This window comes from Danio aesculapii, chromosome 3 (assembly GCF_903798145.1).
Source record: "Danio aesculapii chromosome 3, fDanAes4.1, whole genome shotgun sequence".
Taxonomy (NCBI): domain Eukaryota; kingdom Metazoa; phylum Chordata; class Actinopteri; order Cypriniformes; family Danionidae; genus Danio; species Danio aesculapii.
In genome coordinates this window covers 34312963-34339492 of record NC_079437.1, presented here as the reverse complement: position 1 = coordinate 34339492, position 26530 = coordinate 34312963, and the positions used below count along the sequence as shown (strand labels likewise).

General features: G+C 36.5%; 1 protein-coding gene across 2 annotated transcripts in view; it reads right to left on the bottom strand.

Annotated features, from left to right (window-relative positions):
* The window catches only part of prkcbb (protein kinase C, beta b), a 259088-nt gene that overhangs the window by 186593 nt on the left and 45965 nt on the right, over window positions 1-26530 (bottom strand). For both annotated transcript variants that reach the window (XM_056453821.1, XM_056453820.1), the window contains exon 3: window positions 8721-8803. In XM_056453821.1, the coding sequence (XP_056309796.1) occupies window positions 8721-8803 (83 nt within the window). The remainder of the gene's footprint in view (window positions 1-8720; window positions 8804-26530) is intronic.

The following is a 26530-nucleotide window of genomic DNA, read 5'->3' as shown; positions in this document are numbered from 1 at the left end:
CTGTACAGCTCTCAAACGATCGCTCTGTGCAACAATCTGAACTTTATTTACAACTTTATTACCCGTTATTCACTGCCTATGCAGGTGGGCATGCGCATGTCCTCTCAGTATTCAGTAGTAAACAAATAGTGCGTCAGCTGATGAGTAATTTTGTGGTCGCGAATACGTCATTACATTAAGAAAGAAATGACATTTTGGGGTGAATTATACGTTTTTAAATACAGTATGTGACACTTTTAACGCCATTTGGAGGTGTCCATGTTGCTGAGCAACGTATATAAAACAATGTGAAGACTTGTGCGGGTCGAATCGAGATCACAATCTTTTTTCAATTAATTGTGCAGCCCTACTTTAAAAGTAGCTCCAATTAAGTAGCAATGCATATTACTAATAACAAACTAAGCATTGATATATTTACAGTAGGAAACTTACTAGATATATTCATGGAACTTGAGCTTTACTTAATTTTCTGATGGTTTTTTGCACAAACATTTTTGATCCATAATATATAATGTGTTTTTGGCTATTGTATAAGACATAAAACTGGTTTTGTATTCTAGGGCCACATAAAATTATACTGTAGAAACTGTTGAACAGTTCACCATAACTTAAGCTGAATATAATTTCATGAGCATGTGAATTTAAAACGTTCACATCCGACTGTTCTCCAGTTTTTTCACGCTACAGCATATGGACTGTAAATCATACGATTCACAGCGAATGGACAGTAGAGTGGTCAAACTCTATTGTGCTCACACACAGACTCTCTTGATTCTGATCAGTCCAGCCATGTTTCCTTCTTAATGCTTTGTGACAAGCAAACAGCCACACTGCTCAGCAACAGAGTGACGTTTGGTTTCTCCTTGAAAATGCTCTTTAAATAACCGCACAATGGCTGGAGCTGGAGCGTATTCACACAGAGAACAGCACATCCACACAAACAGATTACATATCAATACATTTCTTCCCTCTGTATACTTTCATGCCCGCAAGCATGAAAGGTAAATCACCCAATAGGAGAAAAGTGTGACTGGCGCAGGAAACGTGTTTATGCAAATGCCTGCCTGGCCTTATTAAATCAGTGCCCCATGGGAGCATGCAACCAGTGTGAGAGGGGTATTTATAGACATCACCCACTTCTGGCAGAGCGTGTGGGCGCATCCATGACCATCCCAGCGGGATTTCACATAATGACAGTGGGGAGTGGGAGATGGCGTGGAAATTTCTAGAAAGGGTTAAGCTTTGTGAATGGCAGAAGATGAAAAGGAAGCCTAAGGGGGTCTTTTTTGTGTTTCTCAAAAACATTTAATCAGGACCAGCTTTTGCCAAGCAGTTATCGGACTTTCATAATCATACATTTATTAGTGTTTGAATGGGTGCATTATATATAGTCAAACTACAGTGTGTGTAAACAAACCATTTACAAAATCTAAGAATTATACACGGTGCTAAAAATAGTGAAGTTTTATTATGCAATGTGTTTGGCTTGTACGTTACACATTGATTTGCATATTAACATCTTAAGAGTGTAAAACCAATAGAATATTAATACGGCGACTGCTGTTGACAGGTATTTATTCATACTGTATCTCCTTGGAAATCTCCATCAATATATTCCCCCAGTTTGCTCATTTTATGAATGGATGCTTCTCTGAACCTGCTGCATGAATAAAACAAGCCCATGCAAACAAATGAAATATTGTTTTCCACTACTTTATATACACTCATTCACTCTACTTTTGTTTATTTCCTGCTTTATCAGGGGTCCCCCCATCAGAATGAACTTCCAATTACTCTGGCACATATTCTCACACACACACTATCATTTATTATAGCCAGTTCACATGTACCACATGTCTTTGAGCCACGATGTTTGCCCCCCCAATACTCAAAAACTGAAAACACCCAAAACTCACTCACTAACTTTCCTTCGGCTTAGTCCTTAATTTACTAGGGGTTGCCACAGTCGAATGAACTACCAATTACTCCTGCATACGTTTTATGCAGTGGATATCCTTTCAGTCATTGAGAGTAGACTACAAACTCATGAAGCCCCCTATACACTCTTATTCACTCACACACACTCATACTTCCCCAATATTCATTCACTCATTTTCATTTTAGCTTAGTCTCTTTATTCATCAGGGGTCCCCACAGTGGAATGAACCCCCAACATATGCAGCATATGTTTTACACAGCAGATGTCCTCCCATCACTGGGAAACACTCATACACAATCATTCACACACATACGTACAATCCGGACAATTTAGCTTACCCAATTCACCTATACTGCATGTCATTGGACTGTGGGAGAAACCGGAGCACCCGAACACAGGGAGAACATGCAAACTCCACACAGAAATGCCAACTGACCCAGCTGAGGTTCGAACCAGTGACCTTCTTGCTGTGAGGCGACATCACTACCCACTGCGCCACTGTGCCATCTTTTCCCCCAATCTATACACTTTAAAAACGCAACTGTACTACAAGGCTAAATATAGAGCTGGTTCTTTGAAATTTACCAAAAAAAAAGCTATTGTTATTTTAATCTTACAAGTGCAGCACTACCTCTAGCATTTGTCAGCAATGTTGTCTCCTGCGCATAGAACCGTGAATTTGGTCAAACGAGAGAGAAAAACTGAGTCCATATAACTTCAATAAACTTGATAATAACTTAATACATTGATGTTGTACATACTTGTGTACTTACTACCTGAAATATGACCATTATAATAACAGACAAAACAAATATATCATTTGAAACCTTGTAAATACATTTGAGCTTGACTGTGGTAATGAAACATCCTAGTGTCTGAACATATATGAAGCCTTAATATCGTATTTGACAACACAATGTTTAATGTTTTTTTTAAACACAGATTTTATGCATTGGTTTTGAACACAAAAGGTTTCTGCTTTCCACAAGCAGCAAAAAAAAAACAGTGTAAACTTTCTCTGTTGCTCATGCCAGACAGGTAGCAATGCAGCTAACAAGCTCTGCTTTTCCAGCGAACGACAGCATTGGAACAATTGGCTTGTCTATTGTGTCCAATTATCCCAGTGGAGCTGTGTGTCTGTCTGTAGCATTTTCAAGAGGTGACGATCACCAGGGCTGAGAGGATAAACTGGGAAACTCTCTCTCTCTCTCTCTCTCTGATAATGGCTAATGCACAACAGAAACTGATTAATGCAATGCTGAAACATCACTCATTTGACTTATTAAGAAAGTGAAGCGCTCCAATGGGAAAGTGAGGGGGTGCAATAAAAAAAAAAAAAAGATATTTTAAGTTTCCCAAGAAACCAGTGGGTGTTAAACACCCTTGATAAAATGTGCTAAAGACATTTCTGTTTTCTAAAAACCCTTAATGATAAAAGCCAACAGTGATTGTTATGTCTTACAAACTCTTTAATATGAAACACAAAGAAATAATAAGCAAGTAATAACAAGCTGATGCTCACACATCCATGAATTCAACTAAAGTCTCTGCAGTAAAAGCAGACAGTCTGGTTTTTACTGCACAACTGCAATCAGAGCTGAGTTTCAATGCGATACGGAGCTCTTATAACGTGAATGAGAGTTTAATGAGACTATCGGTACAGAAATCCCTGGGTGAACGTCTAATTAGCCCACTTCTATAATTGAAGCCTAAAACGAGCCCCTTCGAAAACATCTTTGAGTCTGCCTTGCTTGGTTGTCTTTGACATTGACTATATTTATACCTATAATCCCCTTTGGTGTCTCTTCTGAGACTAGCTAGCAAATTTACACAAGAAAAAACTAAAGACAATGTCGCGAGGCCAAGGCTTCATCAAATAGACATCACACCTAGTTTACTGGCACACTGACGTCCGGAGGAGATGCGGGTTTTGGCGGCACTTCTAGACTGGTGGAGGACAAACATGGAAGCTGAATTAAACGCGGACCTCTCCGCCGTGACTGTGGAGGAGGATAAAAGGCCACGTATGAATGAGATGAATGGTGAGGCTTCTTAGTGAAGTGGTGGGACCGTGCCAGAGTGCTAATCTGGATTGAGGTGTGGAAATGTATTAGCGACATCCCACCACCGTCCTTCATTTCAGATCGCTCTAAATCCCTTTGTGGAGCGTCTGCCAGCCGTGTCACATCGCCTGTGTAAATATGTTAAATTTCTAGGCAAGGAAGCCGACCCGGGACTTCAAGGGCGCTCCATAGAGAGGTGAAGGTGCGTCACACTGAGGGAAGGGTGTCGAAAGCACTGTCAGACTGCACTGGGACTATCATGTTTAAAGTGCAAGACTCCACAGGGCACTTCTGAGTTAATGAATGAATACAGTCAGCCTCAAAGCTCAAGGCAATGCGTTCAAGCTCATAAATGAAGGCCTGTGAGGTGATATTTTTGTGGATGATTATATAACTGCAGTTACATTTCAGTCGCTTTTCCAATATCGGGCCGAATGATTCTGTTTGCTTAACCCTTCCATTTCAGGCCAGTCGGCACAGATATAGTGTCATTTTTCATGGTGGCGCTGATAAAGGAACTCTATGGGGTGTAATTCAAATGCGTCAGTTGTTGCCTTGGTTATGCTAGTGTGATGTAAGCAATATGAAGGATCAGATATTTCTGTTTTGGTACACCTTTTTTTCTGATTTACTTTTTTGAATGACAGAGGAAAAAATAAGTAGCATGCTTTGCAGAAACATGGCAGCCAGGCAACACTGTGGTGATGTTACATTGATGATCACATTGTCTAGAAAATTGGGTAATGCCTATTAGGGATAGAGATGCAAATATTTGGGCATGTGTACAATGACATATCGTAATTTTCAAGACAGTACAACAACAATTACTATTTTTACATTAGAGTGAGGTTTTCGGTTTAGAGTTTGGGTAGAGGTAGATGTTAATAAAACACAATGTAATGGCTAATTTAATAAATAATATAAATAATTCTCATTGACTTCCAGCTTGAGCTGCATTCATTCATTCATTCATTCTCCTTCGGCTTAGTCCCTTATTTATCAGGAGTCGCCACAGCGGATTGAACCATCAACTATTCCAGCATATGTTTTTATGCAGCGGATGCACTTCCAGCCACAACCCTGCACTGGGAAACTGAAGTGTCTTCCATTTAGCAACGACTGAGAAGTTGTGAGAAGAATGAGAATGATTTGTAATCATGCCATGCCGAACCAGACTTACATGAACATACAGCTGGAATCATACCTGACTGTTCTTAGAACTGAAAAAGCAGCAAAGTCACCAATGTCAATATGTTTTTCAGTATTAAAAAGTTATATTTTTTATATTAGTTATAATATAATAGTTATAATTATTTGAATAATTGGTCACACTTTATTTTGATGGTACATTTGTTGAATTTAAGTTACATTGCATCTACTTGCCAAGTAATTCTCATTCGATTATAAGTAGAGTGTTAGGTTGGGTAAGGGTTAGTGTAAGTTGACATGTACATGCAAAGTTTCTTATAGTCAGTTAAATGTCTGTTGAAGGAGCAGTATCAGCAGATATCAAGCAGACAGTCTACTAATACTCCAATAGACCATCAAAATAAAGTTTTACCGAATAATTAATTACTTATTGTCAAGGATTACAAGATGTTACCAACCATAACAATATATATAAAATTTGCTGAATATCAGTGAACATCATCTCACCGTCTTGCAAAGGAATTTGCAAAAATGAAGCGTGAGGCACATATTTTTAATGAGCCAGGGCTGAGATTTACATTTCAGGAACTTATTGATCTATTGTGCTCTTTTAAGTTATACTTTCATGATTTTTCCAAGGTCGTTAAGTAGTCTTAAATTTAGCTCAAAAATCTGTAAAATCTTAATACGTGCTGGTTGAATGTTTATCTCAGTTGGCCTTAAATCTCAGCTGATTTAAAATTCTAATAATAAAAAGAGCAAACTTAACTGAATCATATGATTCAGTTGTCTTCCAGATCTCTGCTTTTGTTTCTTTATCTCTCTATTTTTTATATATTTTCTCTTCATTTTGTATCAATATTTTATGTGTATAGCATTAATACATCATATTTGTAGTCAACTGATCAATGTATCTATTATTGATATCATATTTTTATTACACCCCAAGTATGGTTTGTATGCACAGTACACCCATTGTGATGTTGGTTTGACATTGGATTTGTCAGGTTGCAACAAAATCAAACATCAAACTTAACACATTTCTAAGCTTCAAATTAAATATAATTTCAAGAAACGTCAAAACACTGGCTAATAGCAAACCTCTTCTTTCTTCCAATTAATAAATGCTAATGTTACTTACTGTACACATACACTCTCCGGTCACTTTATTAGGTACACCTGTCCAACTGCTTGCTAACGCAAATTTCTAATCAGCCAATCTCATCGCAGCAACTCGATGCATTTAGGCATGTAGACATGGTCAAGACGATCTGCTGCAGTTCAAACTGAACATCAGAATGGGAAGAAAGGTGATTTAAGTGACTTTGAACGTGGCATGGTTGTTGGTACCAGATGGGCTGGTCTGAGTATTTCAGAAACTGCTGATCTACTAGGATTTTCACGTACAACCATCTCTAGGGTTTACAGAGAATGGTCAGAAAAAGGGAAAACATCCAGTGATCGGCAGTTCTGTGGGCACAAATGCCTTGGTGATGCCAGAGGTCAGAGGAGAATGGCCAGACTGGTTCGAGTTAACAGAAAGGTAACAGCAACTCAAATAACCACTCGTTACAACAGAGGTATGCAGAAGAGGATCTCTAAACACAAAACACGTCCAACCTTGAGGTGGATGGGCTACAGCAGCAGAAGACCACACCGGGTGCCACTCCTGTCAGCTAAGAACAGGAAACTGAGGCTACAATTTGCACAGGCTCACCAAAACTGGACAATAAAAGATTGGGAAAATGTTGCCTGGTCTGATGAGTCTCGATTTCTGCTGCGACATTCGGATGGTAGGGTCAGAATTTGGTGTCAACAACATGAAAACATGGATCCATCCTGCCTTGTATCAACAGTTCTGGCTGTTGGTAGTAATGTAATGGTGTAGGGGAATTTTTCTTGGCAAACTTTGGGCCCATTAGTACCAATTGAGCATCATGTCAACGCCACAGCCTACCTGAGTATTGTTGCTGACTATGTCCATCGCTTTATGACCACAGTGTACCCATCTTCGGATGGCTACTTCCAGCAGGATAATGCTCCAAGTCATAAAAAGTGTGAATCATCTCAGACTGGTTTCTTAAACATGACAATGAGTTCGCTGTACTCAAACGGCCTCCACAGTCAACATATCTCAATCCAATAGTGCACCTACGGGATGCGATGGAACAGGAGATTTGCATCATGGATGTGCAGGCCACAAATCTGCAGCAACTGTGTGATGCTATCATGTCAACATGGGCCAAAATGTCTGAGGAATTTTCCAGTACATTGTTGAATCTATGCCACGAAGGATTAAGGCAGTTCTGAAGGCAAAAGGGTGTCCAACCAGGTACTGGTAAGGTGTACCTAATAAAGTTTATTTATTTATTTATTTAGGTTTTAATGCCATATCAGCAGCATTGGCTATATTCATGGCAAAAACATATACTAAATATACAATATATAATCATACAGTACAATCATATCAGTTTCTTAAACATACATTGTAAAAAAAAAAAAAAACCATACAAGTACCAACAACACTGAAAACAGTCATATACAAACGTTTAGTTTGATTAAAGATAAATATTCTAAAACTGCTCCTGAAGACACCTTTTCAAACATTTCACTTAAAATATTTGTACCTAATAAAGTGATCGATGAGTGTACATACAGTATTACATATAAAAAAAACCTGACATTTACTATCACATCACATATACTGTAACACAAAATAAACATATTTCCAAATAATAAAATCACTTAGAGCATAAAGAAAAACATCCTGTATATGTTGTATATGTACACTTATTTATGAAGCAAATTATTTTTGCAGACTGTCAATTACTTAGAATGAAATTCAGTAAGGTTGTAAATCATCTCACAGCAGATTGTCTCTTTGTCCTCCCTTTTTACAATAAAATAATGAAAAATATACTTCCTTATTCATTACACAGCCATAAAAACAATCACTTGCTAATGTTCCGCAGTGAGATTTCAGATCACAGTTAGATTTTTTATAAGAACCCTTATGAGAAATGAAAGTTTAGACAGACACAATTGTAGCCGTGAGTGAAGCAGCGATGCATTTTCCATAATTGCATGAATTCAAAGAGCAAAGCCATTTCCCACAAAACTGCACAGTGCCATTCATTCTGCCTCCTGTTCCCGTGTGTAGTAATTGTAATGATGTGATTGAGCTGGCATTGTGCGCTCACTCCCATCCACAATCACTAAAAAAAGAGCTCTGGTCCCCTGTGTGCGTGCGCTTCCTGTAGCTGTCACCATAAACCGGGTAATTTGTTGATTTAAATGCTTGTATAACTCAGGGGCTCGAGACAAAGTGAGCGAAGAAGACAACTCCAGGAGGAAATCTGAAACGGAGAGGGTTATCGTCACCGCAGCTGTCGCACACACTTCCTCTGTGACACAGGCACTGATTCAATTTGCCAACTTATGCCCACCTCCTTTCTCTGCTCTCTCACGGGGGGGATTGATGAAGAAAAGATGGAGAGAAGAACAAGGGAAGAAGGAAGAAAGGAAGGAAGGAAGGGAGGGAAGGGAAAAAAGGAGATTTCTGTACTCACATCTGATGCGGGACCCTTATCTGCTCCCGGGCAGGAGAAGGTGACGAATTCATGGCAACGCTTGTGCACCACAAAGCAGCAGACTGAAAGAAGGAAGAAGAGAGAGACAGATGAGATAAACGGTGGGAATCAGACAGACATTTATCTGCTGTGACAGAAATCCTGCTTCATGTCAAGAGTCAACGCTGAACATCCTCACATATACGCACACAGCCATGAGATCAATTCAAGGCCTGAGCTGTAAGCGGTTAACAAAAAGTGGTACTTTCGCACCATGAGTGCTTGTTTATTGCTGCTGTTATTATTACATAATTCTTGGTGTTTGAATTGATTGCCAAATTGTGCGCTCCGCGGTCTAAACAAAAGGGGAGTGTATGTTACGGGCGGTTAAAAAGCCACGCATTACAGTCGTTTCTATTTTCGTTGCACTGCACACAGATTACTACAACCACATTCTGTTCGCAATAAAAGCAGATTAATTCTACACTGTAAAAAATGCTGGGTTCCATACAGTCGATTTGTGTGGAGACAACAAGAAGGAATTAAGTTAACTTATTAGTTTTAAGTGGATTGAACAATTAGGTTGTCCCCCAAAGAACTAAAAAAATAGTGTTGTTTCGGCTCATTTTGAATAAGTAGTTTGAACAAACAGCAAACATCATTTTTTGAGTGTACCAGAGTACATACAGGAATCAGAGAGTGAGATTCAATACCTTTTAAAAGACTCTTTCTGTACATTTTAAGACCTTATCACAACTTCAGGTTTCAACTGGAAACACTGGCAAGATTTTAAATTACAGTATATTTACTAAATATTAATGTGAGAAACTAATCCAAAACTAAAATATTATTAATATGCAGAATAAAAATCGATTAAATCTAGCTAATTCAGAAGGTTGGCGCATATAGAACTGCAGAAATAATGGTTTTTGCCTTGGTTACTACAGTAAACAAAGCAGCATGATGTCAAATCTAGCAGGATTTTATTGATTTCATAAACTACACAGCATCCTGATATTCACAGATTTAATTCAGGCACACTTTTGCACACAATCATACATTGCATTATCAAAAACGATATAAAATTTAATACCTTGCAAAATAGACTTTTTAATACTTTTAAGGGCCTTAAATTTCTCTACATTGATTTATCAACTTTTAAGACCACGCGGACAACCTGTGTACTCAGCTTAATTGAGAAATTCATACACATATTATACTGGCAAATTACTAATTTAGTTTATTATTTAGATAACACTTTATAATAAGTGAATAATTTATTACGCATGAGCAAATAGTTGATTCATTATCTGTTAAACATTAACTCTACATTAATAGATGTTTGAAAGCCATTTACAGATACAAATGCTCTATTCTTGACTTAAGCACATTTATAATGTGCTTAATGACTGTATTTTCATACTTTAATTATTATTTTTTCATAACTAAATTAAGTTTTACATCATTTATAAACTAGTTATTTGAGAGAAGTTGCTAGTTTTTAAAGATTATTCAGAATGAGTAAGTAAATGATTAATAAACTATTCAAATGAACATTTATACATCTTATTATTAAGGCATATATTAATATTTAATTCGTATGTAATAAATGATTTATTAAGTCAACTTCATCCAGTTTTGTGACCTAATCTAAAATGAGGACTACTACACTTTATAAATCCCTTATAAATACAATTAAACCCTCAGTTAAATTCTAAATATGAAAAAAATAATAAACGACTATTGATTTCTATTTATTTGAAGACACACAAATGAAACTGTGCCAAATGAAAAATAAATCTTTGCAATCTTAACTAAAATAAAATAACTGTACTGCTTAAATGTCGCTAAATAACATTGAAATGTTGTATCATATTATATCGTTAAATAATTGTTGTTGTTTTATCCAGTTTTATGTTATATTTTGACACTCCTGTAATTCAGCAATGTGTAAAGTAATAAGATTGCAACGATGTTTTGTTCATTTGATACTGAGCCTTTAATTGTCATTTATCAGGGATTTATAAGGCATAAATAATCACTGGATGAAGTTGAGTTAATAAAGCATAATATAATGTGATAATTTAGTCATGAAAAATTAATCAGTAACCGTATAAAGAACAATTATTAAGCACATTTTAAATGTGCTTGTAAGTCAAGAATAAAGCATGAGTATCATATAATCAAATAATGAATTGACTCTTAGCTGATGCTTAAAAGATGATTTGTAGTGTGTAGTTATTATAAAGTGTTACCATTATTTAATGTGATCCTATAGTTGAGTGGACTGAAACGATTTCTTCCTTTGTACTGCAATAATTCACTGTAAAAACACCGGACTTTGGTTATGCTACCATATTGGTAACTTCATTTTATTTTCATATTTAGTTTCAGTAATTTCTGCAGCAGTAAAAAAAAAAAAGCATATTACAGCAATGCTGGTTAACCAGTTAGACTGCCAAATCTGTTATACCAGCATACAATTTATGCTGGCGTATCATTTACAGCAGGTTCAGTTTCCTGTGTTACATGCAAACATGAAAAGCAAGACAAAACAAATCATTATTTGAACTGATTTCTAAAACGATTCCATTTTCAAATAAAACAAACTAAATTATTAAAGTTTCATTTAAAATGAACAAATCTATACAAATCAAATGAAGACTTATTTTTAAACAGTTTTAAAATGTATAAATATAATTATATCTTTTTAATTACATCAAAGAATCGTGAAAAAAATGTATCAATGTTTTAACAAATATATTTGGCCTCCCCACTGACAATAATAAAGTGTTTCACAATAATGAAGTGTTTCTTGAGCACTAAATCAGTATATTAGAATAATTTTATTGAAGAATCCTTAAACATTGAAGGCTGAAAAAAAACATTTTAGAATTTTTCAATGCAACATAATGATTGTATGAAATATTAAGCATGAAATTAGGATATTGGATAGGCTGTTGGACATTAAATAACAAAAGAATTTGTACTACGCACATGTATACTTGTATACTTAAAAAAAAAATAATAATCAACATTATATGTATTTTATATTGATCAAAACTAAGTACTTATATGCAGTATACACTCAACTTATGAATGTTTCAACCTTTCAGCAGCCAATCTGAGTCAAAGCTAGCCACTAGTATGCAAATGATGTGCTGTGCTGGCCAGTATGTACAGTGTCCCTCTGTCCACACCAGTAATGCCCCTGGCACCTCTGCACTGTGACATATCCAGGTCATGGCAGGAGCAGCTTCATTCCTGCCGCAGGTTAACGCTTTATATCATGGGCTGTGTATGTTTGAGCTGTGCTTCTCTACAGTCGAAATATTACTGATCCCGAAAGCTTAGAGCAGGTTTTAGCCTTCTGCTTACAGGAAATGATGCAGCAAGTCTCTCAGGTTCACAGTAATCTATTTAAGAATCTGCACTTTAAGTCTAGCATCTCCGGCCAAAACACAACAAGCAAACTTCAGACAGGCTGAACAGCCACTGTCACCCACACACTCCAAATACTCCAGCGAGGGAAAAGAGAAAGAGAGAGAGATAAAGAAACAAAAACAGAGATCTGGAAGAAAACTGAACCATATGATTCAGTTAAGTTTGCTCTTTTTATTATTGGGATTTTAAATCAGCTGAGTTAAGGCCAAATGAGCTGAACAATCCAACCAGCACATATTGCAGGATTTTACAGATTTTATGAAGACAAATTTAAGACTTTTTAAAGACCTTGAAAAATCATGAAAATGAAATAAATCATTGAAGAGAACACAATACATCAAGATGTTCCTGAATTGTAAATTTCAGCCTAGGCTCATTGGAAATACTTCAATTTCAAAACTTCATTTACTTCATTTTTGCAAATCATTAAAAATGTTGCTCCGGGTACAATTTTTTTTGCACATTTCTGATAACAAATCCACTAGAGCAGTGTTAACCAACCGGCACACCAAACGTACACATTTTTATTGTGAGCATTAGAGAGAACATTAGAACATTAGAAGAGACTCCAAAATCTGAAATGAATGGGTCAGATAAGGGAGTGCCTCCAGGATCAGGGATAGGAAACCCTGCACTAGGTGCTGTCTACATTTTTACAAACCTGCAATATGTTACTTAGGGGTGTTTTTAGGCATGGAACGATCACCGTTTTCAAGGTATACCGCAGTTTGAAAAAAGCAACTACATAGTTTTACCTTGATTTTACATTGCTTTTCTCTCTTTTGTGGAATAGTGCTTGACCAGACTCAAACCAGAGCGCTACCAGTAAAACAGTGTACAGTGTAAGCCACCGAGCAAACTGACCACACCAGATATGTAGGTACACAGATAAAGCAAACATATTCGATTATGAATCATAGACATTAGGTTTTTGTGGTATTTGTTTGGTGTTTTTTGCAAAGAACTGCATAAAAATAATTGTTTATTCATCAAAAATGGTTGGTATGATGACACCAACAGTAGTATATTTACAGGGATATATTAAAGTTTGAAAATACTATTGAATTCCAGCCTACATTACTTCAATACATATGAATAAATAGATGAATGAGTGAGTAAATAAACTTTGCTCCCACCACAATATGGAACGTTTTACTGTAGCTTCTCATCACATTAAAATAAGGTGATTATTCTTTTGTTTTCCACAATATATATTTTTTTCTTAAATTTAGATACATTTACTCGAAGTGCAAAATTACAAAAGTCTGTTAAGATTTGAAAATGTCTATTGTGTAAATGTGTCATGATTTAAAGATTTTTAGATATTTAAAAATACTCAGAAACATTAACAAATTTTTATTTTTACATTTTTTTTACATTTTAAAACATTTTTACATGTAAATACAATTAATAGATTTTAATTTAAAAATTCACATGCAAAAATATACATATATGTAAAGGCAATTACAGTGGTTGTACCAAATCCCACTCTATAAAATACATTTGGGTGCAATCAGTGAAAGAAACAAACAATTTTCTTTCTATATATAAGGATACAGATCTGCCAACACAGTCCAATCTTCAGTCCAAAGGCTTTAATAATAAATATTATTTCTGAATTTGATCTTTAAACTTCTCCTCTACAGAGGTGCATGGAACTGCTTTAAAACAAACCAGATCCTCTGAATATGAGCCAAAAGCAGACAAAACAGATGGTCGAATATAATCTCGCCTTTTGGCAAACACCTCCTATTTGTGCCACTCTTTTTAGTGCTCAGAATCAAATTGAGATGTGTCAACTATGATCAGCAGCTGAGCGGTCAACAATGTTTACTTTTTTTTACACCCTGCAGTGTAAAGGTAGACTTTGAATTATAGTTTAAAACACTATTTATTTCTATGTAATCCACCAACCCCCCAAAAATTGTTTGTTTTCATTCATTCTTCTTTTCTCAATTCTCAGAATTGAACTTCTGCAACTTTATCTACGCAATAATTATAAATTAAAGCTTAAGGTCATGCAAACAACATCATGATTTGTTTGTAGCTCATAAAAAGTTATTCTTAGTTTAGTGTGTAAATGTAAAATTCGCAAAGCTCAAAGCTGTTTGTTTAGTAGTTTGAACTGCAGATTGAAACCGTTTTACAGAAATTTTGGGAAGAGTCATCTGGTGTACACGAGATAAAGACTTTATTCATAATAGTTTTCTATAAACAATGTTTAAATTATGTATGTACCTCATTGTAATTTGCCATTAAACAGGATTTATCAGTGAAAATGAGTGTTGACTGCAACAGATGCTGAGGAAAGCAACACATTGATCTGACCAAGGGCATTCTAGAGTGTTTTTTAATCTGCTGCCTCAACTTTCATAGCCGCTTATTTCTTGTGAGATATTAATTGTAAATAGTTTTAATAATGTGCAAGCAACAAATCGAATGAGTCAATAAATTCAATTATCCATTTATGAAGTCACTTACTTCATTCTAAATGAATAGGGGCTGGTGACACCAGCAGTGCATAAGTTAAAACGTCTACAGAAGCATTTGTGTGAATCAGTATCACTTGTATTGACTAGGCAGGTTTGACCTACTATATAGTATGTTGATGCTGACTTACAAAAAGTCATCACAGGAATCTTCTGCTACACACTTTCAGGATAGAATCCTAAAACTACCCCTGTAGCCCACAAAACCAGACAAAGTGCTGTTTCCATTAGTTGACATCTGTTGATGTAGTGTGGTCTGGCCTATTTAGACTTGAAAAGATGTGATGGCAAGTAAAAAATAACAGAATAAAAAAAATGGCACCTAGAACAAAGATTAGGATTTAAATAAGAAAATACAGTAGCATAATATCAACTAAAAGGGCCAGACTACTAACAAGGGCAAATTAGTGGGGGGGCTCTTTTTCTGTAGCTTTCCCCAGCAATTGGAGATCAAATGCCATGTACAGAAAACTGAAAGCAGTAGCCAACTTTTCACTAAGCGATAACAGTTACATTTTCTTAGAAATGTAATATTTAGCAAGTGCAAAAAAGCTATTCTATTTAAAAAATATATATTTAAGAAGTATTTACCCTATGCTTTGCGTACTAGCGGGCGCAGCTATTTGAATGTTTTTGGCTCAAGATTTTTGGATCGCTTGATGCAAACTAACATTTTCTTATTATATGATTCTGCTTTGTTTGCATAATCATGCAAACACTAGTTTTCTGCGGTTTATTATTCCTAGTCATTTCTCCCATAGGCGACTGAATCGGAAGTTCTAAAACAATCACAAAAACAAGGGCACTTCCACATTGAAGAATAAGGTCAATTCTTCTTTTTAAGTTCTTGTAATTTTAAGTGTAGATGAGATGTTATGCATTTTGTTTGAAAATGGTGGCAAATATCTGTACCTCAGTATTAAGACCAAGTTAGAGTAAAATTAATAGGCCATATTGAGTGTAAATGAGAACATGAAGAGATTTTTTTGTTTGGTGGACATGAACTCAATCACAACTCAAACTGAATTCAATCACAAGTGGGTGACATTATAATTTGGACTATCTAAACTAGGTGCATGTGGTGGGCAATAAGAGTTAAACTAGGGCTGCACAATTACTTGAAATGAAATCGAGATCATGATTCAGCTAATGCTGTAATTCGCATGCACATCTGGTCATGGAAAAAGAGCTCTGTGATCAGTTGTAAATCTGCAATGAAGGCTGAAAGGAAGGCCAGCTCTCATGCGGAAACTGTAAATATGCCACAAAGAAGAGACACAACCAGGAAACCAAAATCATTAAATGCTATTAATCCAAACTCATCATAACCAAGCGGCAACCTCCCGCTCTCCCTCATGAAGCTAATACGGAAGTAACTGAAACTGCAATTCATCGTAATTCCTCTAGGCCTGGCTCCATAATAGAGCAGATTTCTATTGACCCCAATGTTAAAACGGCCAACTTAATAGCAGAAATAAAGTTGTTTACAGCCTGGTACAAAAAAAATTATTTTAGTGTAAATAGCTAATATTACCCTTCATAACAACTGTGAGGGGGGTTAATTTTTTTAATAACTCACCCGTTTCATTTGTATTAAGTTATGTTAAGTCTACATAATTAAGGGTGGGGCCACTTGAATGACTGCTAGGTCTCGCTGGTTGCAGTCACGTCACCTCAGCTGATTTCGGCTGATTAGCTGCTGAACTCCTCACATACATCATATTTTTGTTTAGCTTTATGTGGCTTTACACAGTCAGTTGCCTTTTGGGATTATTTCTTACAATTATCAGATAATATGACATTCTGTGTGAACTTAATTGCGTTCACAAACCATTCAAGTGGCCTCCATTTCCCAGGTGAGTGCAATTCTTGTATACCATCTCCATAAATGTATTTGTTTTATTTATGATAATTTATCATTTATAATTTTCTTTAGAACTTGAATGGACTCCAGAATCTGACAGATTGATTTGCTGTAGGCTCTAGAACAGTCATCTGAAACGCTGTCATACAGTGTTATGCCTGGATTTCATAAATAGCCTTGCATTTACTAGCACAGACTATATCTGAAGTTTTTGGAAGTAATTTGTGTTTTCCTGTAGAAAAACATCATAAGAACAATGTTTAGTGACAATGTATTACAACAGAGTTTTTAAAAGACTAAACACTTTATTGATATAGTGTACAACCAAGCCCATGTGGTTAGAACATAAACGAATGGCAGGTAACGAAGAATTAAGCATTTCTCCAAAAGAAAAGCCCATCTGAGCAAAATGCCAGCAGGCATCTGTAACTCCACTCGCGCTTCGCCTACTTGCCCTTTTTTAGTTACCTCCGGACATTGCGGTGATGCTCGAACAAAATGGCAATGGTTGTCCACCCCCACTTGTAGCTTCATTTGTACTCATCAGAAACCTATAGGTGACATCACGGATACTACGTCCATATTTTTTACAGTCTATGATTATATCTCAACATAACACATCAACTAAACAAAACACATTAAAGGAGGTTTTTTCGTGTGTTTTCAGATGTAGCAGCAACACAAAGCCATAGATCACAGAGAAGCGACGCAACAGCTGACAAATCACAAAAATACTGTGTAGTAAAAGCTGCTCCATATGAAAGCAGGCCACCCAAATCTCACCCCTACCCTCATTATTGGATGAGCAAATCATACTAAAATATACAAATGAGATGCAAATTAATACGAATTAGCCACTAAATCAATTACAAAGTGGTGTGATATTATATTAGATTATTTTAGCTGAATACAGAGCCAGTTTTACTGCCAAAATAAACATAAATAATCATGAATAACCCTAAAATATACACTCAGAATCTGAATACAGTCCTATCTTTAAAATACCAGCCCACAAAAACAGCACAGTACGGGAAAAGAAAACTGTGTTCAAAGAGTTTCCAGTATATTTATTTTGGACTATTTCTCATCCACCAAGCAGCGTGAGCGTTCAGAAACAGAAAGTTCCTCTCCCGCTCTTGGCGACAGGGTAAAGATCGACCCAGAGGTTGAGCGCAGACTTCCATCACCAAACGGCTCAGTTAAACAGCCTCTCAGAGGGCCTATTGAGCGCACACTTACATAATGGCCAACCTGATGGAGAAGGATCAGGCCCAGTAGGAGTTTCCCTGACTCCAGCACTCTTAAAAGGTCAGAACGAGAGAAAGGCTCATGTAGCAACCCACGTCCCTTCACAGTGAGACTGATCTGGCCCTTCATAATTAAACAGCCCATTAAATATCCATGCCACGCTAGAGGCTCGGCACCTAGCAAATGCACCCATGCCGAACACCCCGATACGACACCAAACTCGGTCCCGCACACAGACCAATTCAATTACCTCAGAAAAGCACGAGCATTAGTCCTCTCCTGCTTATCAGTCAGTCGAACACCCACATACTCGCACACTTGGAGCTTGAGCGCACACACATAAACACCAGAACGCCCACACAAACACACATGTACTCGACATCCCAGCATTTCTGCCTTCTGGACAACTGTGAACCTTTAAAAAGAGCCTCCAGTTATAGCAAGCCGCGTCTGGGCAGAGAAGCCACAGAAGAACCTTTCACGATTTTAATTCACGGGCACGAGAGAGACACACACAAGCAATCCCAAAGATGACTGGAAACGTTCGTCTTGATATTAAATTCAGCCCAGCTGTCAGGGAGATGCAGATTAGGAGGAAGGGAATGGAGTTTGTGCGCTTGTTTACGAGAAACGGAACAGCATGCAAAAGATATTTCTCACTGTGCAACATCATTACGTGTTCTTGAATGCAACAAGGTGTTTGAGCTGCTAAATTGAATAAACACCTAAAACAGCTCGTTTTCCCCCATACAACCCTAAAGGAGGTGAACTCAACTGAGTTTATAAGGGAAGACGTGCTCTGTTGAAACTGCCATTCAGAATAGATGTAGAGACAAGAATAAACTCAGAATGAAACACAATCCTTATTGTTGCAGATAATGCCATCGTGAACACCTAATATTTCAGTCAGCTCAGCTCACTGGTTTTTATTTACACCAAGTTTGACGAAAACCGCATGCAAATCTGCAGTCAGAACAGATATTTTCAGATGTGCCATTCTTAGACATTAAATCCATAACTCATTTCCATCTGAGAGCTTTTGAAGGCTGTTCAAGAATCAGTAGAGAGAACTTGTATGAAGTGATCAGTAACATCTAAGGGTGCTTTCACACTTGGTTCAATTGCCTGGACTGACCCCAAGTTCGATTGTCCCCCCTCCCCCCCTTGCCACCTTCTCGGTTGGTTTGTGTTCACACTGGCTGCGTCCGAAATATTTCCATATTATATAGTACACTAAAATCAGTGTGCGAGCCAAGTAGTATGTCTAAATTCATAGAATTCGAAAATCAGTATTCGAGAAGTGCCAAGATGACCTACTACTTTTTGCGAGATTCTGAGGTGCGCATCCCATGCATGCTGCGCTATCCCATGAGAGAATTCAGGAGTAGGTCACGTGACCATGACAAAATGGCGGATGTAGTACGTCCGAATTCCATTCATACCACTCATATTCATACTGTATAGTGCGTACTTTTCTAATGACAGAGTACATTTAAATTCAAATGCAGTACCTACTGAGTAGTAGGCAGTTTCTGACAAAGGCACTGTCTTTTTTCCTTTTGAACCCCAGTACGCTTGTGTCATCGAGCTGCTTTGTGTGTACGGCTGTTGCTAGGTGATGGACACGCAAAGTGCCAAAATGGAAAGACGTCCGCATATCACGGTCGTTCTGCTTTTACATGATGTCTGCAGAAGCTGTTTTTGGATGAGACAATCAGACATGATCACTGTGACTTCCCTGGCTCAGTCCCGATTGTCACCAAGGTACAATACGTGATACACAGACACACACACGAATGAACGTTATGAAAATGATAGTTTGTTGTACAGTTGACGTTCACTTCTTTTTATTTGGTACGATTGCAATCATACCAGAAGTGAACCGAACCAGAGTTCACGTGAACCGTACCCCAAACCACCTCTTTCAGGCGGACTCTGGTACAGTTCACAGCTGCGCATCAGAGTTTTTTAGACATCGTTCACACTAGCTGAATGTACGGTTCTCTGACGTCAAACAAACTCAGGAGCAGACAAAAAGTGCTAGACTGAAAGCAGTCTAACACTACTTGGAGAAAATGCTCTCACAATTTTAATTGCAAGACTTTTTTTCTTCATTGGGAATAAAAAAAATAAGATTTTATCAAATGTGATTCTGCACTGTCTAAAAATATTTGTTAATTGACAGATTTCCGTGTTGTGTGATTAATTTTTTCCACTTATTTATGGTTTTGAATTCTTTCCTCCAAAAGCTTTTGAAGTTTTTAGAATTGTAAACATTTTATTGACATTTTTAATAGTTTGAAGTGAAACTATCATCTAGGTTTGTGTTGTAAATTACGGTACAAAAACTTGGTAATAAGCTGCCACTTTTTTTGTTATTTTCTATTATTTTACAGGCTTATTAATCTCTATATTATTTCTTATACATTATATATCTCAAACTACTAAAGGTAAAAAAAAGTCACTCTGTTAACACCGCAGAGTTGAATTTTCCACATCAAAAGTGGACAGAGCAGAGATAAAACACCCATAATGCAGTGCACAATGGTAAATAAACAAAAAACATTTGTGAATCACTGATCGACTGTTTTGTTTCACAGTGTGGATCACAAACAGGTGCTGATTTTTTTAAATTTAGATTTATACATCATCTGAATGGTAAATAGGTTAACAAAATAAGTTTTTTTTTTATTATTATAATTTTTTTTTTTAAGATTTATTTTTGGCCTTTTTGCCTTTATTAGATAGGACAGTATTTAGACAGGAAGCGAAGTTGGAGAGAGAGAGAGAGAGAGAGAGAGAGAGAGAGAGAGAGAGAGAGAGAGGAGAGGAGAGAGATGAGAGAGAGAGAGAGAGAGAGAGAGAGAGAGGGGGGGGGGGGGGGGTAGGCAAATGTCCTCGAGCCGGGATTTGAACTCAGAACGCCCTGACGTGCTACTGCACCATATGTCGACGCGTTAACCACTAGGCTATCGTGCCGACAACAAAATAAGTTTTGATACATTTTTTTTTTTCACTGATGTATGTTTTGTTAGGACACAACATCACGACATCACTACTTGCTATACACTTTTTATACACCTATACACTTAACAACATACTTTACATGTAATTTGCATATAACAGCTGCACATATAATGTTGTATATAGAAATATACCTGTACATACACTTGTCAGTTTGTATATTTGCATTCACCACTTCTATTTTTAAAATACATTTATTATGTGTTTTTTTGTCCTGTCTCTGTAATTATGTTGCACTGTAGAAGCTGTCACAAAAACAAAATCCTATGTGTGAACATAACTGGCAATAAAGCTCTTTCTGATTCTGACAATATTTGCATTCCAGATTTGACAGATTTTAAAACTGTCCAAATAAAGTTACTATACTAAAGTTACTGCAAATAAATATTACTAATCAAAAAATGGTTTTGATATATTTAAGGTAGGAAATTTATAAAATGTCTTCACAAAAATGATCATATATTCTAATGATTTTTGGCATAAAAAAAAATATTATTTAGACTCACATACTACAAATGTGATTTCTTAAAATAAAATTCAGACATTTCTCTAAATATCTTTTTTTTCACAATTTAATAAATCTCTAAGGATTTGGAGCAACATACAAGCAAGTAAATTATGACAATTTGGATGGATGGATGGATGGATGGATGGATGGATGGATGGATGGATGGATGGATGGATGGATGGATGGATGGATGGATGGATGGATGGATGGATGGATGGATGGATGGATGGATGGATGGATGGATGGATGGATGGATGGATGGATGGATGGATGGATGGATGGATGGATGGATGGATGGATGGATGGATGGATGGATGGATGGATGGATGGATGGATGGATGGATGGATGGATGGATGGATGGATGGATATTATAATGCATGCATTCATCTCTTTAAAATAACATTTTTAAACATTTAGATCAATTCCACCTTAACCTGTTAATTGCTTGTAAAAGTATATTCATTTAGCTACATCAACTACATATTCATGAACAGTTTAAAAAGCATGACTAAGGAAACGGAAACTTAATTAAACCTAAAGAAAAGCTCAGGGCAATAACAAAACACTTCTGATCCTAATTATGTTAATATGCTAACCTAATATTTGTATGCAGCCTTTCCAACCATGACTAAACAACTGGGTTTAACTGTCTGGAAAATTGATTCCTTTACTGAGGAGACACTCATAAATTATCAATTTAGGATACATAAGACGTGCTGTGAATTCTCACTCATAATCAAATGTTCACACACTGAGACACACAACAGTAGGAGTTCTTTCTTCAAGCTAAACATTAAAAGTCTAACAACAGCCCACCAAAATACAACCCTGACAATAGCAGTTAGCTTAGCTCTTACAACAGATCATTAAACAGATGGACGAGATCCTGCTGTTTAAACTGAAACACTTGTCTTTCAATTCAAAGTACAAGTGCTTCTAGTTTGGTAGAGTGACATGATCAGAAATGTCTGTGTTTTTCTTGCTAAATGACTTCATCAATGGCTTGTTGTTTCTTAAATTACAGTAATTACAACTGGCAGAGAATAATTCTAGCCCAAATTGAAACTAATTGGATATTTATGCATAATATTGTTTATTTATATAGTAATGAACGTGCTGAAATTGAATTTAAACATATTTAAGTCATTTTTAAGAGCTACAGGAAGACATAAATCTGAAGTGCAAAGTAAACTTATAAAAAACTAATCTAATAACATACTAAAATAACGACCCACAAAAATACAGTAAATTCCACAAGTCTAAAACAAAAACACTTCATTTTGTGATTAAAAAACAGCAATAATATGCGTGTGTGTGTGTGTGTGTGTGTGTGTGTTTACACATCATTCTACTCTGTGTTAGTCATACTAAATTTGTCTTATTTTCATCCAGATCAGCATCAGTTATTGTATCTGTAATGTGTGTAGTTTAGACTTCCTGTTTCGGTGTTGTTTCCCACCATGTGCTTGTCTGTTCTTGTGTCATGTCTTCATTGGCTGCTTTAATCTTGTGTCTTGTTTCTGATTGGTTGTCTCGTGTCATTTGGTCCTTTGTGTTTAATATATACAGCAGGGTTGCACAACATATCGCTTCAGCATCGATATCACAATGTGCGCATCCACAATAGTCACAGCGCAGGAGCGCATGATTTTGTAGGGGCATGAAATATAAATATAAATACATTTTAGGTAACTTATTACTGTATGTACATATAATAAACAAGCTACAGTCAAAAATATACACAGTGGAGCAAATATTAAATAAACTAAGTAAAATAAACTGTGTTTAATGGTTTTCTGGAGAGAGTAACTGAAATTAAATAATCAACTGTAAAATAACACTGCATAGTCTTCATCATACAAATAATTCAGTCAAATTAATCTTTATGAAACTTCTTTTATTCCTTAAATGCTTGCTCTCATAGTCACAGGCCTTAAAAACACATGCAGATGATGAACTTCCACTCTATTTTGGTTCAAATCTGCAGTGACTCCACAAATCTCATGTGCTTTGAACTGTGGTTTCTCTATATCCTAACTCAACATTGCATATCTTGCGATGTGATTATTGCAGACGCACACATTGTGATATCAATGCTCAAATGATATATTGTGCAGCCCTATTTACCTTTGTGAACTGTTTTTAACAGTAAAGCACAGTTCTTACCAAACTTTCAGATTTCACAAAAGTGTGGCAAAGTCAAAAACAAAAAGAACCCACACAGAAAGGATGTTAGCTGTGACATTAGCTGAACTGATCCTGCTCTCAGTACTGATGGAACTGTTAAGAGTGAGGCTTCACTAAGATTAACACATCTGAACCACACAGCAGACACACACTCTCCTGCTGTTCACAACACCACCGACAACACATGCATCTTATACAGCAGCACACACTCGCGCTGTTCATTTACACTCTCAGTAATACAACACACACTCTCGACTGATGAAGTGTCTGCCAGCGAACTGGAGTGGAGCCATTCCTGAAAACAAACTGGCAAATGAGAGGATGGCAGGCATGGAGGAGCTCGAAATATTGTGACGTTTTTAAGCTTGTCACTTTCATATCCTTAAGAGGAGTCACATTTAAGATGTTGAGGTGGCGTAACTGTACTGCTTAAAGGGTGTAATTTTAATCTTTAAACTGTCACCACTGTGCCATTAGGCAAGGCAACAGGTTGTTACTGTAATAAGCATCAGTAGCTGTGTTGTGCACACTGTAGATTTTGGTGGAGATAATGGTGTGGTGTAAAAGAGGTCAGTGAGCTGCACACAGTCTGTACTCTTTCCTCAGTCATGCAGGTTGTGGTAACGCAAGATGATGTACTCTTATAGAACTTGCAAATGACCAACACTGCCTATCAATATGCAGCATAGGTCTGAGGTACAGTTGAAGTCACAAATTTTTTTCTTTTTTAAATATTTCCCAAATTATGTTTAAAGCAAGTATGTCTGATAATATTTTTTCTTCTGATGAAAAAGTCTTATTTGTATTATTTTGGCTAGAATAAAAGCAGATTTAATTTTTTTAAAACCATTTTAAGGTAAAAATTATTAGCCAATATAAGCTATATATATTTTCGATAGTCTACAGAACAAACCATTATTATACAATAACTTGCATAATTACCCTAACCTGCCTAGTTAACCTAATTAACCTAGTTAAGGCTTTAAATGTCACTTTAAGCTGTATAGAAGTGTCTTGAAAAATATGTAGTTAAATATTATTCACTGTCATCATGGCAAAGATAAAAGAAATCAGTTATTAGAAATGAGTTATTAAAACTATTATGTTTAGAAACGTGTTGAAAAAACCTGCTCTCCGTTAAACAGAAATGGGGGGGGGAATTAAACAAGGGGGCTAATAATTCAGGGGGACTAATAATTCTGTCTTCAACTGTACATGTGTCTCGTGACTGTAGGTTTATTCTAATATTAAATTTTCTTGTTGCGATTAATTGCTTATCATGGAATATGGTATTATCATGATATTGAGTTGTAAGAAAGTTACTTTAACAAAGAAAATCTTAGTGTATTGCTTTGATACATGTTTAGAGTAAACAAATGTTTCGACCAAATTGCAAATGTATTAGAAAGTACTTGCTCTACAATAAAGTCTCATTAGTCAATGTAAGTGCATTAAAAACAACAGTCAGAAAAAAAACTAATTTATTAGTTACTTACAGTGTTGTGCTAGTTACTGAAAAATAGTAATTAGTTACAGTTACTAGTTCGTTCAAAAAGTAACTCAATTACTTTATCGATTACACACTCCAAAATGAAATGCATGACAGTTAAATGTGATTGAGTTACTTTTCCAAAGAACATTTTAATGCTCACATCAATGCCCTTATAACATCACTTAAGTGCTGCATGCAGAATACACTGTTGATGCACTTCACAGTTTTAATTAATGTGCATGGCTGTTGCTGGGCGCTGCTGATGCAATGGAACGTTCTATTGAGTGTCGCCTCTTGGTCATTCTAAGCTCTTTGCTCAAGGCCTCATTGGTGCGTCCTCGATACCTAGAACACATCTGGTAATTTTCACGGGTCCTCTGTTCTTTGCGGCTTTGAACTGAACCTTGGCAGTTGATGATGACGTTACATGAGAACGCCAAGGACGCAAGATCGCTGAAGAACGCATATTGAGAAACAGCCTTGGTGTACCTCGCACACATTCAGTCTCTGCTTTCACTTGATTTTTGTTCAGTCTGGCACCTCATACACGACATGTCTTTTTACGTTGGTTGGTTGACATCCACCAATCCCACAATGCATCGCCGCTGTAAACAGGAAGATGTGGGCTAGACTGCAACCAAAATTAATTAATTTACCAAGTAAAGGACAAACGCATCATATTGTATCGATAACAGAGTTACTACATTTAAAAAGTAATGGGTTACAGTATTAGTTACAGTCAAAAGTAATGCCGTTATTAGTAACGCGTTATTACCCAACGCTGGTTACTGTGTTAATATTAGTAAAAAATACAGATGGATTTTATTAGTTATTTACTCGACTATAAGAAATATTATGACTTGTAATCAGATTATGACTATGATCTGAATATGTTACTCGGGGAGGTGTGTTGTTGTCGCGAACGACAGTGAAGAGCGGGGTGGCGGAGGGATGGCGGGGCGTTGGATGGCGGAGAGGTGTCGCAGACGAAAGTGAAGAGGGTTTGGGAGTCACGGTAGAAAGTGAAAGTGAACAGCGGATGGGGGAGGAGTGCAGTTGAAGAGGGGGATCGGTAAAAGGAGGTGCCAGATCCGGCGTGTTCCGGCACAAACTAAGCCCTGTTACTCGGTATGAACTTTAAGAAATTTACATCAACTAATAAAATCTTTGCATCTGGGCCTTATTCTACAGTGTTAACATACAATTGTACTGTAAATTTGTCCTACAGAATTGTCAATAAATATTTCAGCATATCATAGGCTAGGGCTGCACAATATATTGTTTCAACATCGATATCAAAATAAGCCCATCTGCAATTGTCACATCGCAATGCAATGTCGTGTTGGGATTATCCACAGTTGAAAACACACGTGACTTGTGGATTCACTGCAAAAATGTAACTAAAGTTAATTAACATATTTATCATTTGCATTTGTTTTTAAAGCCTGTGAGCATTTCAAGCCAATTTAATACATTCTGAAAAAAAAATGATTGTAACTTCAAGAAAGGTATTCATATAATGTAGACTCACCATAAAATTCTGTGCATTTTAT